The 18472-nt window shown below is 37.2% G+C and overlaps 1 protein-coding gene across 1 annotated transcript; it reads left to right on the top strand.

Moving 5' to 3' along the window:
- The first annotated feature begins 6701 nt into the window (after positions 1–6701).
- Positions 6702–17488, top strand: LOC114541664 (serine--pyruvate aminotransferase, mitochondrial-like). Its single transcript, XM_028561466.1, has 12 exons — positions 6702–7068; positions 7921–7985; positions 8078–8178; positions 10064–10219; positions 10842–10937; positions 11513–11582; positions 12706–12801; positions 12887–12969; positions 13420–13465; positions 13563–13669; positions 17146–17251; positions 17349–17488. Exons 1-11 carry the CDS (start codon positions 6741–6743, stop codon positions 17147–17149), a joined length of 1152 nt encoding a protein of 383 aa, XP_028417267.1. The 5' UTR covers positions 6702–6740; the 3' UTR covers positions 17150–17251; positions 17349–17488.
- The last annotated feature ends 984 nt before the right edge of the window (positions 17489–18472 follow it).

The raw sequence follows: 18472 nt of genomic DNA, 5'->3' as shown, positions 1-18472 counted from the left end.
CAAAGGACCACCAGGATAGTCAATCCATGTGCTAGGAAAGATGATTTCTTCATATTATTTCAGCAGAATGACTAAAAATAGGATGCATTCAGCTACATGGAAACGGCGCAATGCTTACTGAGATGCGCAGGGGCCGCCCTTACCTTTTCAGATGATGCAATACATTCCTTGTCAGACAAGCATTATGATTGGCCCAACTGAATTTTTTTGCAGATCAGGCAAGCGTTTAATATTTATAAAGATAAAAATGACATAAGCCCTAAAGACCAGAAGCAACTGCCGCATCTTTGAAAATGAACTAGTAAGCACATTCCGAAACCTCAGACGTTAAATCTCAGGAAATAAGAATATTTCCGCATTCGCCGAAATCTATTAATATTCGGCAAGCAATGTCGGTTTAGATTACACTTAAATTATTGACACAATACAGCTAAAATTGTTACCCGTGACAAAATTTATCCGTTCTTAGACTACCAATTCAAAGGCTTAGCGACTAGCACAGATGAAATTGGTACTGATACCGTATTAATCAGGTTCAATACACAAAGGCTAACGTAATCCGTTCCATAATCTTGCAATGATTTTCATATTCGGTATGTTAAAAGCCCCGTTTACACTACACTCAATTTATTGGCACGGCTAAACCCAATTTTATTAGTGTTCAGGCTACCAGGCACGGTTATCGATTTTTGCCGTGCTAATAGATCGAGTGTAGTGTGAACGGGGGTATACTGCGTGTTATCGCTGTGAGACTGAGGGTTGAGAAACGTGATTGAATTGCTATATAACAGTGAATTTATTGGAGAAATACGTATTTCATTCGGTATATATACGAAATAAACAATTCCCATGCAAGGTAGAGTGCCGACCTATATTGTGTTTACGGTTTATAGCTCAGCGGAAACACGTGATAAGCATGCGCATAAATTAAGAACTATCACGTGTTCTTAACGTTTAACTAGCAACCACCTCAGCAGAATCGACAGTCGACACATTGGCGCAATTGTTGCTGGCTTCGTTACTGAACATGTTTGTATTAAAACTCAGCCTAGTTTTTCTTTGGACCGTCTGCTGTTACGGTGAACTGTTGCCAGTTGGTATTGACCCTTCGAATGGTCGTTTAGTTGCTAAATCAACGTCGCAAGAAGTCCAGATCTTGACGTTGAAAGATGGTACACTTACGGCCAATGAAGTAGACGAGAAAAACAGTGAGGTCAGTGTGACGCCAAAATTCTCAAACGATGGTGTTGCAGTGACTATATCGCACAAGAAACGTCGTGTATTGATGAAAACTTTTCGGAAAGACGGTGGAACCGTAGAATTTCCAATGACTGCCGACTGCTTAATGGACAAAGAATGCAGACGAGATATCCTCGGCGCTGCTACTAATGTTCTAGAAAATGGGATTGGATACAAACCTGTCAAGCAGTTAATCAGCGGCAATTGAACGAATAAATTTGGATTTTTTTGCTATACTCTATTCGAAGCACATTATTCTGTAGGCAACAAGAAATTGCCACTTTCTGTCAAACTCTTTATATGTCACTCCATACAGTACAATCACGTGTATCTAGTTATTCTAGTATATCAATTGTTTATCAGTTAATTAGTTGATAATAAATGTGTGGAAATGATCGTTATATCGTTTTCTATACTGTGAATTATATCTATATGACTACATGGCAATTGCATTCATATTTTTTTATAGTTTCATTATATTTCATATGGGATTATATCTAATAAGTGAATACATGACTCAGCTTTTTTTGTCGGTATAAAAATTGCATTAAATGCGTTAGGGGCCAAAGCGACAAACTGATAACATGCAGATGAAGACCTAATTTTACGATTGCGTTTCGAATGCTGTAAAAAATGTGAACGGACTTCGTTTTGAATTCTAAATTTCTATGAGCGAGAATCGCCACTACTACCCACTATTCTGCCAATTAGATACTGCTTTTAACTTTTAAATAGTCTGATAAAGTAAAAGACTATTTAGACACTTGAGAATCTATGTTTCAATCAAGCAAGACACAGGTTAAAGCTGTAAATTTTCGACTTTATTTCAATCTTTCAAAGCCATCCTCAAACAGAATGAAATACAATACTTTACAACACACGTGTATGGATTAAAAGGAAACAGAAACACTAATTAAACACAACAAACCTTCCCTTAACACTGGCCTTAAAGCCAGTAAAGTCTAAAGACCTTCAACTGGTCACATCGCTCTACTACTTTACAGGGAATACAGTCTAAACTTGTTGGGTCTTTCCTTTAAATCCATTTATTATATAACATTGTTGAAAATATATCATACAAATATACGTTTACATGCTATAGGTTATTCCGACTTATTCAATTGTCGATTTTAGACATTTCTAGACTAGACCATTCCAGACAATTACATAGTTTTTATGCCACATAGTGCGAAAATACTTCTGCACGTTCGTCATGCAACCACGATCTCTTCTCAACGAATTCTTGCCATGAATTATCTTGTGTCCTTTAGTGTTAGATCCCTAATTTAGTGGTTGTGGTCTCCTCGAAACTCTCGATTTGGAAGCCTTCATAATCTTGTGAAACCTTTATCTTGAATCTCTCGCAACCGCCAGTGTACTTTGGATTATTCGTAAACGTATTTGTTTGGGATCGTATTCAATCGGATATTCGTCACACGTCGGGGATTTCTTATTGCGTAGTATTTTCCACTTTCGGTGTCGTACACTATTGGCAATTTTTCGACCGACGATACCGTAACCTTAAGAATTAACAGTAAAATTATTAACTTCAGGCAACACTTTCGCCCAACAACAGCCATAATTAACTCCAAGGAATGTCAATACTCGGAAAATTGTCAAATGGGTATTCTGACATTCACGTGGGGCTGCAGGGCACTGACTGACGCATTGATGCATTGATGCATTGACAGGGGCTCTACAGCTTTAAGTTAAGTTGAGATTGTTGTTTAGATACGGAGTTATTAACGAGATAAATTCAAGAGTTCAACGACCATTCTATAGCTGACGATCGCGCTGTTTCTGACGCAAACACCTCAGTGAACCACAGCTAGCGGTGAACATAAGCAATGACTCACAGAATGAACTTTAAGATACTGTTTTCAGCAGTTCTGATTGTGATCACGCCGCTTCAAGCTGCCCACCGCATAATTTCGAGCCAAGAGGCGTTGGATGGCTGACGATTTCCGTTCGGAGCACTGTGACTTGGGAAAACAAGGGGAAATCAAGCCTTCTCGGAATCACACTTTCCTCGAAATCGGACCGTGGTTCCAGGACTGAAACGAACAATTTGTACATCAAGAGCCCTGTTCTTATCTGTTCAAAATGTGGTGCAGCATCTGGTATGATATTTATGACATTAGATCAACTGAAGAAGATCACAGCACTTTATCCAGTATTAAAACCCTGGTAAATCAAGCGAACGCACTTTTGCACTGATTTTAAAACTGTCATCATAGATTGTATTTCAATTGACAACAAACGTTATATATTTAGAAAGATGTGTGTTGTTTATATAACATATATATCTCGCACATGACGAATCTTCATGAACACACTAAATCAGTTTAGTATTTAACTCAATCATCGTTTTATAATGCTATTATCAAGTTATAGTCAATCATATATAATAGTCAAATATCATGATTAAATTTTAAAAAGCGAGTACATAATAGTCTATTAAAAATAAAATAAGCTCAATTAAAGCCATTCACATCACATGTGTTCTTTGCATTGTCCGTGAAAAACTATTTGTCTGCATAACGCAAGGTTTTATTGGAGTCTAGAAGAAATTCTGTCCGCATTTTCTGCAGTATTTGTGACGAAATGTAACGGCTTGATCTTGAAATTGTATCTCAATCGCTCGCTTGTCCTGAACGATGTCGTGATGTCCATGAGCGCACGGTTTTATTTTCTCCACACGATATGAATTTGGCGAGAAAATAACTCTGCTGTGTTTAACTTCTTCTTTGAACTGTCTGTACGTTTTCTTCACCCTCACAAGACCGATGGCTTTGATAAAAGGTCGAGTAACATGGCGATCGAATCTGCAAAGAGCTCTGTCTATTTCCTTGAAAATTTTGCCTATGAAACAGGTTACCTCGGTGGCACAGCAAAGGACCACCAGGATAGTCAATCCATGTGCTAGGAAAGATGATTTCTTCATAGTATTTCAGCAGAATGACTAAAAATAGGATGCATTCAGCTACATGGAAACGGCGCAATGCTTACTGAGATGCACTGGGGGCCGCCCTTACCTTTTCAGATGATGCAATACATTCCTTGTCAGACAAGCATTATGATTGGCCCAACTGAATTTTTTTGCAGATCAGGCAAGCGTTTAATATTTATAAAGATAAAAATGACATAAGCCCTAAAGACCAGAAGCAACTGCCGCATCTTTGAAAATGAACTAGTAAGCAAATTCTGAAACGTCAGACGTTAAATCTCAGGAAATAGGAATAATTCCGCATTCGCCGAAATCTATTAATATTCGGCAAGCAATGTCGGTTTAGATTACACTTAAATTATTGGTACAACACAGCTAAAATTGCTGCCCGTGACCAATTTTATCCGTTCTTATACCTACCTTTTCAGGTGATGCAGTAAATTCCATGTCCGACAAGCATTATATGATTGTTTAATGATAAGCAATGTTTGGATATGATCATATGAATACCACAAGCAAATTGCGAAATCTCAAAGGGCAAAGCCGCAAATTCGATCTTCTCTGCAAAGTCCTATAGCAACTAAAAATATTTAGATCTAGGTCAAGGCGTCGCTCTTCTGATGCTCTGACCTGATGCAAATGAGCTGAAACAGACTTTAATAAAGCCAGGCCTTTAAGCCGGTTTTCCACTAGGCGATATTTTTATATCGAACGAAAATTTTCGCTCGATAAGAAAGGTCAAGATCATCAGCCACGGTCGATTTCTCACAATTGAAAAGAAAATCGAGCGAAAAATTTCGTTCGATCGAACCATTTCGCCTACGATGGAGAACCGGCTTTAGGTATTCGCCGTCAAGCTAAATAAATATCTTAATAATATCCACTCATTCGTTATGAGGTAAACAGTTCACAAAATCAGTGATATGATCGGTTAGCTCCACTTTACAGCTTAGAAATATCACAGCTGGTGGTGTTGTATTGATCATATAAATGCCTTTTGTCGAATATTTGTTTATGTCGATTTAATCAGCCAAGTGCATGCGATTCTAGTCAGCACTTTAACTCGGAGACGCTTTATCGAACCATAAAATCATGAGAAAAGCGACTTTGCTAGCTTTTGGCCTTATCGGTGTAGTTCTACTGTCTTCTACAGTCGAGGTTTCTGGTATTTTAAGAGGTCTGAAAAGGGTTATTCGACATGTAACTAGACCAGTAGAAAGAGTTATCAAAAAAGTGGTTAAACCTGTACTGAAAGTGGTCAAACCTATTCTGGGGATAAAGAGAGTGAGAAAAAGATACAAAAGTTTCGTTCAAGAGGTAAAACACAAGAGAGTGGTATTCACGCCAGATTCATACAAAGTCGAAAGCATAACACCTTGCCCGAACGGCAATCACGAGAAGATCCCTGCTAAAGAGCCAGTCAAAATGCAATTTGATGGAGGGAAAGAAGTAACAGTGCCATACGAATATTGCAAAAAATGTGGAGAAACGTTCTTCTACGATAATGCAGTAAAAGATGAACTGTAACATTGCAATGCGGAACATTTAGATTAATATCGCATTAAATGTCAAGTCTAAAATATGTGAGGTATTACTGTTATTATTCAAGTCTAAATTGAGGGCAAAATCTTTTGAAATTGAGCTTAATTGTGCAATAGACTTTTCCCCTTTTAAGCGCGGCGATGGGTGAGTTGATTATCAAGGGACTTTGAGTTGCATTTGTTCTGCTTTGAAGCGATTTTATTTGTAAGAAGACCTTGCTAATTCTTTTTGTTTCTTTGTTAAACTAAACATGAACTCCTGAACATGGGGGGGGGGTCAGAACTCAAATTGACCTTGATAATCAACCACCGTCACGCATTGCGCACTTGAAAGCTAAAAGGGGAAAGGTCTATTGACATGCCATTAGCTGATTAGTTTATCTGTAGTGCACAAAGCCAATAAATAATAAGTGATGACGATTTATTTTCTAGAATTAATTCTATTTAAAGCTATTTATATTAATCACGCAGTAAAAGGGTGAATTATTTTCTTTAATAGCTCGAAGGTTGGAGACTTGGAGTTACTTTAGTTGGTTGCAAAATTTATAAGCTTATCGTAAAAATATTTTCATATAATATTGCACTATTCAGATTGGAATTCAAATTCATTCAAATTATGGTGAAACAAGTAGAGCTATCCAGTTTAACAGCGATCAGTGATCCATATCCAGTTCCATCATCGAGATCAGTGCACTAGTCTAACGACTGATCTATAAATGTACCTGCAATGTGATGACATTTTGCAACATTTTGCTACTTTGTGACGTATTTTTCGGTACAAGACTTCCGGTATAAGACCTCCGGTACATGACCTCCGGTACAAGACCTCCGGTACAAGTCCTCCGGTACAAGACCTCCGGTACATGACGTTCAGTACAAGACTTCCGGTGCAAGACTTCCGGTGCAAGACTTCCGGTCCTAAGTCCACGTGTTGGATTATTTGTAAATATTCAAATTTCAAAGTTTCAAAGACTTCTCTCAGATTCTCGCACAATCAACAATAAAATTATAAAATGTCTGTTGTAGAACCACCAAAGCAGCTTCTCGTCCCTTTAAAAGTCGAAGAAAGGCTTTTAATGGGTCCGGGGCCTTCGAATGGCCATCAAAAGGTTTTAAACGCTTGTGCTCAGCCAATTTTGGGCCTTTTAGATCCGCGATTTTGTGCGATCATGGACGAAGTTAAGATGGGCTTGCAGTACGTTTGGCAGTTCGCTCTTAGCGGTACTGGTCATGCCGGGGTCGAAGCGTCCATTATTAATATGACTGAGAGAGGAGAGAAAATATTGATTTGTGTCAACGGGATTTGGGGCGAAAGAGCTTCGGATATGGCCGAAAGAATTGGTATGAAATAGCCTTTGTTTATGTAACCTAATTACGGTTAATCGCCCAGTAATTGTGAGGTTAATTGTTCTAATATGTAACAATCACTCCGTGTTAAAACACTGATGAGGTGTATCACTGACTGTTGTCTTCTTCTTTAGTATTTTACTCTGTCTAATGTCAGATGATTTTACTCATCAGTGGAAGAGTACTGTCAGTTAATAAGTTAACAAAACTATCTGTCAGTGTCTCTTGTTAACCCATTAGCTTGCAATGCACCCAGATGTGATCTACTTCAGTATTTTACTCTGTCTAATGTCAGATGATTTTACTCATCAGTGGAAGAGTACTGTCAGTTAATAAGTTAACAAAACTATCTGTCAGTGTCTCTTGTTAACCCATTAGTTTGCAATGCACCCAGATGTGACCTACTTCAGTATTTTACTCTGTCTAATGTCAGATGATTTTACTCATCAGTGGAAGAGTACTGTCAGTTAATAAGTTAACAAAACTATCTGTCAGTGTCTCTTGTTAACACATTAGCTTGCAATGCACCCAGATGTGACCTACTTTAGTATTTTACTCTGTCTAATGTCAGATGATTTTACTCATCAGTGGAAGAGTACTGTCAGTTAATAAGTTAACAAAACTATCTGTCAGTGTCTCTTGTTAACCCATTAGCTTGCAATGCACCCAGATGTGACCTACTTTAGTATTTTACTCTGTCTAATGTCAGATGATTTTACTCATCAGTGGAAGAGTATTGTCAGTTAATAAGTTAACAAAACTATCTGTCAACTTTTGTTAACCAACTAGACTCTGTTATGTTTAATTCCAAATGAACTATGCTCAAATTCTTTTAAATTTTGCCAGGTTGTGATGTGAGGAAGATAGAGAGACCAATTGGTGAAGTCTTTACCTTAGAAGACATTAAAAAGGTTTCATTATGAATAACTTTTCTTGTGATTTAAGGTAGCTAGAGTGGCGTCACCAAGTAGCTCGCTGATCTCTTGTTTTGTAACTTTTTCAGGGAATAGAGGAACACAGACCAAGCGTAGTTTTCATCGCCCATGGTGAGTCTTCTGGTACAACATGTCAGCCTCTTGAAGGAATTGGAGAACTCTGTCATAAGTGAGTGTCTATTGCTCAACCATTTCCTTGCATTATGAACTTACACTTTTCCAGATGATTTTACTCATCAGTGGAAGAGTACTGTCAGTTAATAAGTTAACAAAACTAACTGTCAGTGTCTCTTGTTAATTAACCTATTAGCTTGCAATGCACCCAGATGTGACCTATACTTTAGTATTTTACTCTGTCTAATGTCAGATGATTTTACTCATCAGTGGAAGAGTACTGTCAGTTAATAAGTTAACAAAACTATCTGTCAGTGTCTCTTGTTAACCTATTAGCTTGCAATATATGCACCCAGATGTGACCTGCTTTAGTATTTTACACTGTCTAATGTCAGATGATTTTACTCATCTGTGGAAGAGTACTGTCAGTTAATAAGTTAACAAAACTAACTGTCAGTGTCTCTTGTTAACCCATTAGCTTGCAATGCACCCAGATGTGACCTACTTTAGTATTTTACTCTGTCTAATGTCAGATGATTTTACTCATCAGTGGAAGAGTACTGTCAGTTAATAAGTTAACAAAACTATCTGTCAGTGTCTCTTGTTAACCCATTAGCTTGCAATGCACCCAGATGTGACCTACTTTAGTATTTTACTCTGTCTAATGTCAGATGATTTTACTCATCAGTGGAAGAGTATTGTCAGTTAATAAGTTAACAAAACTATCTGTCAACTTTTGTTAACCAACTAGACTCTGTTATGTTTAATTCCAAATGAACTATGCTCAAATTCTTTTAAATTTTGCCAGGTTGTGATGTGAGGAAGATAGAGAGACCAATTGGTGAAGTCTTTACCTTAGAAGACATTAAAAAGGTTTCATTATGAATAACTTTTCTTGTGATTTAAGGTAGCTAGAGTGGCGTCACCAAGTAGCTCGCTGATCTCTTGTTTTGTAACTTTTTCAGGGAATAGAGGAACACAGACCAAGCGTAGTTTTCATCGCCCATGGTGAGTCTTCTGGTACAACATGTCAGCCTCTTGAAGGAATTGGAGAACTCTGTCATAAGTGAGTGTCTATTGCTCAACCATTTCCTTGCATTATGAACTTACACTTTTCCAGATGATTTTACTCATCAGTGGAAGAGTACTGTCAGTTAATAAGTTAACAAAACTAACTGTCAGTGTCTCTTGTTAATTAACCTATTAGCTTGCAATGCACCCAGATGTGACCTATACTTTAGTATTTTACTCTGTCTAATGTCAGATGATTTTACTCATCAGTGGAAGAGTACTGTCAGTTAATAAGTTAACAAAACTATCTGTCAGTGTCTCTTGTTAACCTATTAGCTTGCAATATATGCACCCAGATGTGACCTGCTTTAGTATTTTACACTGTCTAATGTCAGATGATTTTACTCATCTGTGGAAGAGTACTGTCAGTTAATAAGTTAACAAAACTAACTGTCAGTGTCTCTTGTTAACCCATTAGCTTGCAATGCACCCAGATGTGACCTACTTTAGTATTTTACTCTGTCTAATGTCAGATGATTTTACTCATCAGTGGAATAGTACTGTCAGTTAATAAGTTGACAAAACTATCTGTCAGTGTCTCTTGTTAACCTATTAGCTTGCAATGCACCCAGATGTGACCTACTTTAGTATTTTACTCTGTCTAATGTCAGACGATTTTACTCATCAGTGGAATAGTACTGTCAGTTAATAAGTTGACAAAACTATCTGTCAGTGTCTCTTGTTAACCCATTAGCTTGCAATGCACCCAAATGTGACCTACTTTAGTATTTTACTCTGTCTAATGTCAGATGATTTTACTCATCAGTGGAAGAGTACTGTCAGTTAGTGAGTTAACAAAACTATCTATCTGTGTATCTTGTTAATGTTAGAGAAAAATTTAAGTTTAAAAAACTTGTTATATTTTGTAGCAATGATTGTGTTTTAATTGTTGATACTGTGGCATCACTTGGGGGATCAACAATCAATGTTGATGAGCTGGAAATCGATGTTATATATAGTGGCTCACAGAAATGCTTAAGTGCCCCGCCAGGGCTAAGTCCAATATCACTTAGTCCCAGAGCATGGTAAGTATTGGTTGAACTATGTCCTGAAAAACCGTGTCTCAAATATGGTCATAGTGGTCCAGTGTAGGTAGTATTCTACAATAAGCTGTCGTGGTTTGTGTCTGAACTACCTGAGAAAGATATCTCAAACGTGGTGATCCAGTGTAGGTAGTATTCTACAATAAGCTGTCGTGGTTTGTATCTGAACTACCTGAGAAAGATATCTTAAATGTGGTGGTCCAGTGTAGGTAGTATTCTACAATAAGCTGTCGTGGTTTGTGTCTGAACTACCTGAGAAAGATATCTCAAACCTGGTGGTCCAGTGTAGGTAGTATTCTACAATGAGTTGTTGTGTTTTGTGTCTGAACTACCTGAGAAAGATATCTGAAACGTGGTGGTCCAGTGTAGGTAGTATTCTACAATGAGCTAATGTGGTTTGTGTCGATCTGAACTACCTGAGAAAGATATCTGAAACGTGGTGGTCCAGTGTAGGTAGTATTCTACAATAAGCTGTCATTGTTTGTGTCTGAACTACCTGAGAAAGATATCTCAAACATGATAGTCCAGTGTAGGTAGTATTCTACAATAAGCTGTCGTGGTTTGTGTCTGAACTACCTGAGAAAGATATTTCTGATATTTCTAGGAAGAAATTGCAATCCAGGAAAACTAAAGTGCCCTCATTCTACTTTGATCTCACAATGATTGCAAATTACTGGGGTTGTGATGATGGACCACGCAGGTAAGACAAAACCATCTTCATATGTTGCTGTTATTGATTTTCCAGACATGATAATTATGATTTATGAACACCAGTAAAATACTACACTTTAACTTTATTATATTCATTTTGAAATCAATGGTGTTTCTTGCAATCTGATTGGTTAAAAATAGTCTGATTAATTCCCAAATCGCACTATTTTTGAGAATAAATCACATCATTTATAAGCCAATAAGATTTAAGCTCTGCATCACAATAACCAATCAGATTTAGTATTTCAGTGTAACTATCCAATCAAATTACAGGGGAAAATGGAACAAAATTTTATTATTTTGAATTTTTAAATGCCTCGCAAAATTTCTTGACAAAAATAAACGAAAATTATTCACATTTTACACCGCGTTTACGGTTCTTTTAGCCAATAAATCGTTTTGAATTTGTTTAATCTTTTGTATGATTTCAAAATGAATATAATAAAGTGGAAATTGCACTTTGTGTCGTGCAATTTTGGTGTGAAATCACGAATTCACTCAGTGCAACCATTATAAATTCAACAGTAATTTGACTAATATTGCCTGTTTCAATATAATCTTTAGATACCATCATACTGGACCAACAAATTCGGTATATGCTTTGCGAGAAGCTCTTTCACTTGTGGTTGAAGAGGTTTGTCAGTTAAACAACGTTTTTGACTGGAATATATATTAACTCTCGCTTGTCAACTCTCATGCAACTCTTGTTCTAGTTTGATCAAGCAATGATAGTTGATGAAACTCTCATGTAAACTCTCGCTTGTCAACTCTCATGCAACTCTTGTTCTCGTTTGATCAAGCAATGATAGTTGATGAAACTCTCATGTAAACTCTCGCTTGTCAACTCTCATGCAACTCTTGTTCTCGTTTGATCAAGCAATGTTAGTTGATGAAACTCTCATGTAAACTCTCGCTTGTCAACACTCATGCAACTCTTGTTCTCGTTTGATCAAGCAATGATAGTTAATGAAACTCTCATGTAAACTCTCGCTTGTCAACTCTCATGCAACTCTTGTTCTCGTTTGATCAAGCAATGATAGTTAATGAAACTCTCATGTAAACTCTCGCTTGTCAACTCTCATGCAACTCTTGTTCTCGTTTGATCAAGCAATGATAGTTAATGAAACTCTCATGTAAACTCTCGCTTGTCAACTCTCATGCAACTCTTGTTCTCGTTTGATCAAGCAATGATAGTTGATGAAACTCTCATGTAAACTCTCGCTTGTCAACTCTCATGCAACTCTTGTTCTTGTTTGAACAAGCAATGATAGTTGATGAAACTCTCATGTAAACTCTCATTTGTCAACTCACATTCAATTATTGTTCTCGTTTGATCAAGCAATGATAGTTGATGAAACTCTCATGTAAACTCTCGCTTGTCAACTCTCATGCAACTCTTGTTCTCGTTTGATCAAGCAATGATAGTTGATGAAACTCTCATGTAAACTCTCGCTTGTCAACTCTCATGCAACTCTTGTTCTCGTTTGATCAAGCAATGATAGTTGATGAAACTCTCATGTAAACTCTCGCTTGTCAAATCTCATGCAACTCTTGTTCTCGTTTGATCAAGCAATGATAGTTGATGAAACTCTCATATAAACTCTCGCTTGTCAACTCTCATGCAACTCTTGTTCTCGTTTGATCAAGCAATGATAGTTGATGAAACTCTCATGTAAACTCTCGCTTGTCAACTCTCATGCAACTCTTGTTTTCGTTTGATCAAGCAATGACAGTTGATTATCCTGAATTGTATTTAGGGTCTTGAAAACTTTATTGCAAGACATCAGAAATGTGCTGAACTTTTACGCGAAGGTTTTGAGAAAATGGGGTTCACCTTATTTGTACAAGACAAGGTTTGAGAAATATTTTAGTGATATCATCATGCGCAATTGTTTATCCTAGTTTAAAGTTGACTTTATCTTCAATTTTCTCTCATAGCGCCATCGCTTATCCACCATCACTGGAGTTGTTATTCCACAAGGAGTTGACTGGAAGAAAGTTTCAGCATTCATTGGTGAAAAGTATGTTTACGAAACTAACTTTTTTTATACTGGATAGCTCTATCAGTTCTAAATTGTTCTTCCTAGAGGTCCAGTAAGGATCATCTCTCATTGATCCAGTGTTACTACAGGAGGAAACCTAAACTAAACTAACTTTATTTATACTGGATAACTCTATCAGTTCTAAACTGTTCTTCCTAGAGGTCCAGTAAGGATCATCTCTTATTGATCCAGTGTCACTACAGGAGGAAACCTAAACTAAACTAACTTTATTTATACTGGAATTCTATCAGTTCTAAACTGTTCTTCCTAGAGGTCCAGTAAGGATCATCTCTTATTGATCCAGTGTTACTACAAGAGGAAACCTAAACTAAACCAACTTTATTTATATTGGATAGCTCTAAATTGTTCTTTCTAGAGGTCAACTAAAGAGGGAGAGTGTTAAAATTGAATAATCAATTTCTGTTTCAGATATAAAATGGATATTTCAGGTGGTCTTGGAAGATCTGCTGGAAAGGTATCCATATTCACAATTTTCTTCTCTGTGTATTCGCAGATATTCCCTCCATAATCATAAATCGAAGAACCATACTTTTTGACATGAAATTTTTCAGATATGGCGTGTTGGTCTGATGGGGTTGAACAGTACAAAAGATAATGTAAATCTTGTACTAAAAGCCTTCAAGGACGCAATGGAAAACGTGAAATTACAAAACAATCTGTGAGCAAACTTGAAACAAGAATTTTATTTTAGTTGACAAACCAATTTATACAAGTTAATCGGGGTCTTGTTTTAATAAAGAGTAAAACTATCAAAATCTTGTTAATTGTTAAATTTTAAAATATGACTTGGTCTGTGGCAGTCTGACAGACACAGACATCATTTACAGACAGGCTGATATTTAAAATCGGTAACTGAGCTATTTCTTGAGGCAGAGGCTCAGTTAGGATTCTTGGTCTGGGGGACTGGGGCAGAAGAATCCAGGTGGTAGGGGGGGTGGTGAAAAAACCTAGGAGGGGGTGTGTGAAAAAACCTAGGTGGAGGGGGTGCAGAAAATATTATTTCAAATGTTTTATTTGGTGTTTAATTTTAAACCTTCCTCAATGAAAATATCTATTTCAAAGATTTGTTATTGTTCGTTAATATATAATTCTAAAAACTGACTCAATTGAAATTCCATTACAAAAATACAAATCAGTATATGTCTGACAATCAAATTAGAATGCTACAATCTATTTCTATAACTTTGTGAAAATCTTATAGTTCATTTCAAATGTTCATAATATGTTAGGCGTTTTCACTTAATACCTTACATATTGTTCACACAACAACAGCAGTGGGCCACCATCTTGCTTCAGACATTTCTGGAAGTTCTTCCCAAGAATACCTTTCAAAGTTGAAACCTTCAACTGACTTCAGCTTTCTTCCCTCACCCTTCCCTCCCAGGACTACAATGTTGTTTTCAATAACAACTGCAGTACATCCCCTCCTCTTACATCTCATTGATGGCAGCATGTGACTTTGTTCTGTCTTGACATTGTAAATGATAACTGTATCTAATGGCTTGCCGCGTTTGTCAGCACCACCAATAACAACAATGTTGTCTCCCCATCTCACAGTTGCCATATCACCCACTTCATAGGGCAGTGGTGACAACTGTTTCAGCTCATTCTTCTTTATATCGTACAATACGACACTGCTGAGGTTGTCTTTGTAATTACCAGTTGTTCTTCCACCAACTATCAACAAATTATCATCAAATATTTCCATGCTGTGACCTTGTCTTGGTTCTGGCATTCTTGATAAGGTCTTCACAGTATAGGGAGGAACAAGCTGGACTGCTCTGATCAAGTCAGATGAATCATTTCCATTATTACCTCCAGAGACTATCAACTGATCATTATACAGCACACTGCTCAACTTATCAGGTAGTTTAACAGGACAGTCACTCCAGTGTGTTGAGAGATCAGGGTTTGGGTCAATATTCATTCTAATCATATCATCAACAATGCCAGGCCCAACACACCAACCCCCAGCTATAGTCATATGATTGTTATGAATAAATGAAGTCGCTCCATAACGACTCTTTGGCATTGATTGTAATGGCGACCATGTTCTTTGACGCCAGTTAAACATCTCTACAGAGTTAGTTCCTACACCTCCAGCAACAATTATATTTTCTTTATCACCACTTGGTCTATTTCTTACTTTTCTTGTGTTTTCTTCTTTCTTGCTCTCCATCGTGATAAGAACGTCCTTCATTTCATCAAAAGCTCTGACCAATGCTGTTTTCAATCCATCGACTTTGTTGTTAACCGCTTCGAGTTTTCCTTCCATATCTGCTTTTAAATCTGCGACTATGGTATTTCTCGCCATATTTTTCTCTAAATTTGTTATTTTAGTTTCAATTGTTGTGTTATTCTTCGCCATTCTTTCCTCCATATCTGCCAAAGTTTTGGTTATTTCTCCGCACGAGTGACACTTCAACTTTCGGAATTCACAGACTTCACTTTCATGATGAATAAGATCACGCTTGTTGACAATTAAACCACAGCCTTGGTTTGTACAAACGGCTGGTGTATATCCACATGTATCTTCATGGCGGTCAAGATGCTGTAATTCTACAACTTCTTGACAACCTCTGTCGATGTAAACGCAACGAATTTTCGATTCATTCAAATAATCTTTTATCATTCTTTGTGGTTCGGCCAAAGTCTCTACGGTAAGTTCATCAGCACACGTTGGACATGTTTTGGAATTTTCCAGATGTTTCGTAATACAACAACGGCAAAAAGAATGCTGGTTTCTCGAACACATAACCGGCTCTTTCAAGACGTTGAAGCAAATCTGACAGAGGAAATTTTGATTGATTTTGTCCAAAAACCTTTCTTCATCGTAGCCTTGTATATATGAAGCCATATTTCACGTCGTTCTTGTGTCGTAATAATAAAGCAAGTTCTGTGTTGTTTGTCGCTCTGTAGTATAAACGTCGCTGTATAGACTGAATATAGATACAGTGTTCGTTCTTTGACAAGTCTGTGTTTGTATTTTCTCAAATCGCTACGGCAAAATTATCTGTTTAGAAGCGCAGAGAAATATCTCTTCCGTACTGAAGTGTTTAAAGAGTGTTTTGTGCACAGGAATTTGTGGTATGAAAAAATTATATTATTATTATTGTCTCCTGACAAAGCTCAGCATCTCCTATTGAAATAGTGAATTGCAATTGGTTGTGTTTATGTTGGTAGGAATTTCTTATTTCATTATATGGAAATTAGTTCGATGAAAATGATACTTTATACCAAGAAATAGTTTGTATTTTATACCAAGAAATAGTTTGTATTTTATATTACCAAGAAGTGTTTGTATTTTCTCGAAATCTTCTCCAAAATGATCAATTTATGAAGACAAATATCTCTTGCTTATAAAGTGTTTGCATAAAATGCATCATTTGCTGTCAGGAATTCTTGGAATTTGCTGCGGTGTTTCCGCAAATAAATTTCAAAATATCGCGAGCTGAGAGAGAGAACGGGGACTGGAGTATAACGCACTGAGCTATGTATGCCAAGTGATTGGGTCAAACTGCATTGTCCAGCATCATGAAACTAGACTTTTCCTAATCGTATCAGATGATTTTACTTATCAGTGGAAGAGTACTGTCAGTTAGTAAGTTAACAAAACTATCTGTCAGTGTCTCTTGTTAACCATTAGCTTGCAATGCACCCAGATGTGACCTACTTTAGTATTTTACTCTGTCTAAGTCAAGTTGAATATTTTCGCGGTGCAATAATATTCCAATGTAAATGAGATTTCATCAACACACAAATGGTTCAGGATATCTTGTGGATTGATCTACAGCTGTGGTGAATAAGAAAAACGCAACTTCAAAGTGTTTATGAAATTCACTTTCGTTTTGATCACAAAAGATCGTATAGCGTATCAAAATATTCATGAATATTAAGTGTTGCATTTTTTTAAACATCCTGTATAAGTGCGGTCATTATATCGATGAAAAGCCATTTCAAGCTAGAAGATTAAATTTTAGCAGATCAAAGATGTTTGGAGTTGTTAAGATCGTTGTTATATTCCTAGTCTTTGCAGGTACTGGAATACATATTGTGATATATATCTTTGTTCATAGAATTCTCAAGTATCACTTCGTTATTCTTCATCGTATTTTTCTGGATTTATTTTTCTAGATAATGCGGTTGAATGTTTTAAACTTGGTCAGCTTTGCAGCTCAAATGGTAGAAATTCAATCCGTGAATGTGACAGTCAGGGTTGTGGTGATTTCGGAACACCAAGGTAAGACCAGATGTAACCTTGTAGCAACACAGCGAATCGATAATATTCTTATAATCTTACAAAACAATTAAATTAACGTGAATTTATCATTATACAGAGGCTCTCGTACACACAATGGTGTCGACATAATTTGCAAACCAGGGAGTTCTGTCATGACACCATTTGCTGCGAAGATCTGACGAAAATCACGTTCTTATTCAAACAACAACAAACCATATAACAATGGATTGTATATTCAAGGAATCGGGGAAGCCGAAGGTATCATCTCTCTCACATTAACAACCAAATTCATATTAGACACGGGAAATTCATCTTAGACAGGAAAGTTGATTGCAAAAACTCGTCTTAATATGACTTGGAAAGGATATAAAATTTACACGTTTTATGGGTCGGGTAATGCTAAAAAGGGTATCGTGATTATTACGATAATAATTTTGTTTATTTTCTCAGTTAAGCCCGCCTCACACGAGAGCTGGTAGCTGAGGTAAAGACCTCGCGAGGCTGTTAGCTCAGCAAGTTACTCTCGTGTGCGGATAGTTTTTCGTGAGGAATTCGCCTCGAGAGGCAAGTTTCTATCGTGTGCGGATAGTTTTCAGGCTGAGTTAACTGCCTCGCGAGGTCGTTAGCTCAGCTGATAGCTCTCTTGTGCGGCGGGCTTTACCCTTGTTCCGTCCTTGACCGTGTTGATATTTCAGAAACTCGTCTGATTTATCCTGCCAAATGTGAATTTAAGACGAGTTTCTCGTCCAGAAGGGTTCCCGTTCAAATTAACTGTTTGTTGAGACGGGAAAGTTAGGCGGGAAAGTTCTGACGAGAAACCCGTCTGTGGCCTGATTCACATCAGACGAGTTTCCCGTCTAAGATGAGTTTCTAAGAGGAGTTTCCCTTGTAAGACGAGTTTCCTGTTTTCCTTGACCTTGTAAGACGAGTTTCCCGCCTCTAATATGAATTCGGCTGAACTAAATTTTAAACTATAATGAATTTCTCGAAACAGAATGAGTAATGATTTGGTCATTAGTGAGCTTAAGCATGTGACGTTTTTGACAACACAAACGGCATGAGTGACGTGAAAAGACTGGGTCAAGGATTGTGATTGGTGAAAAACAAAAACTTTACTTCCGGTTAACGTACGTGTTGTCAAAAACGTCACTTGCTTAAGCTCACTATTGACTCCCGTCACTTCCCGGGTTAGGTCTAAATGGTAATTTCATGTCGTGGTTT

This window comes from Dendronephthya gigantea, unplaced genomic scaffold (assembly GCF_004324835.1).
Source record: "Dendronephthya gigantea isolate DGI-Jeju-01 unplaced genomic scaffold, DenGig_1.0 000301F, whole genome shotgun sequence".
In the NCBI taxonomy this organism is placed as follows: Eukaryota; Metazoa; Cnidaria; class Anthozoa; order Malacalcyonacea; family Nephtheidae; genus Dendronephthya; species Dendronephthya gigantea.
This window is presented reverse-complemented; position numbering and strand designations above follow the sequence as displayed.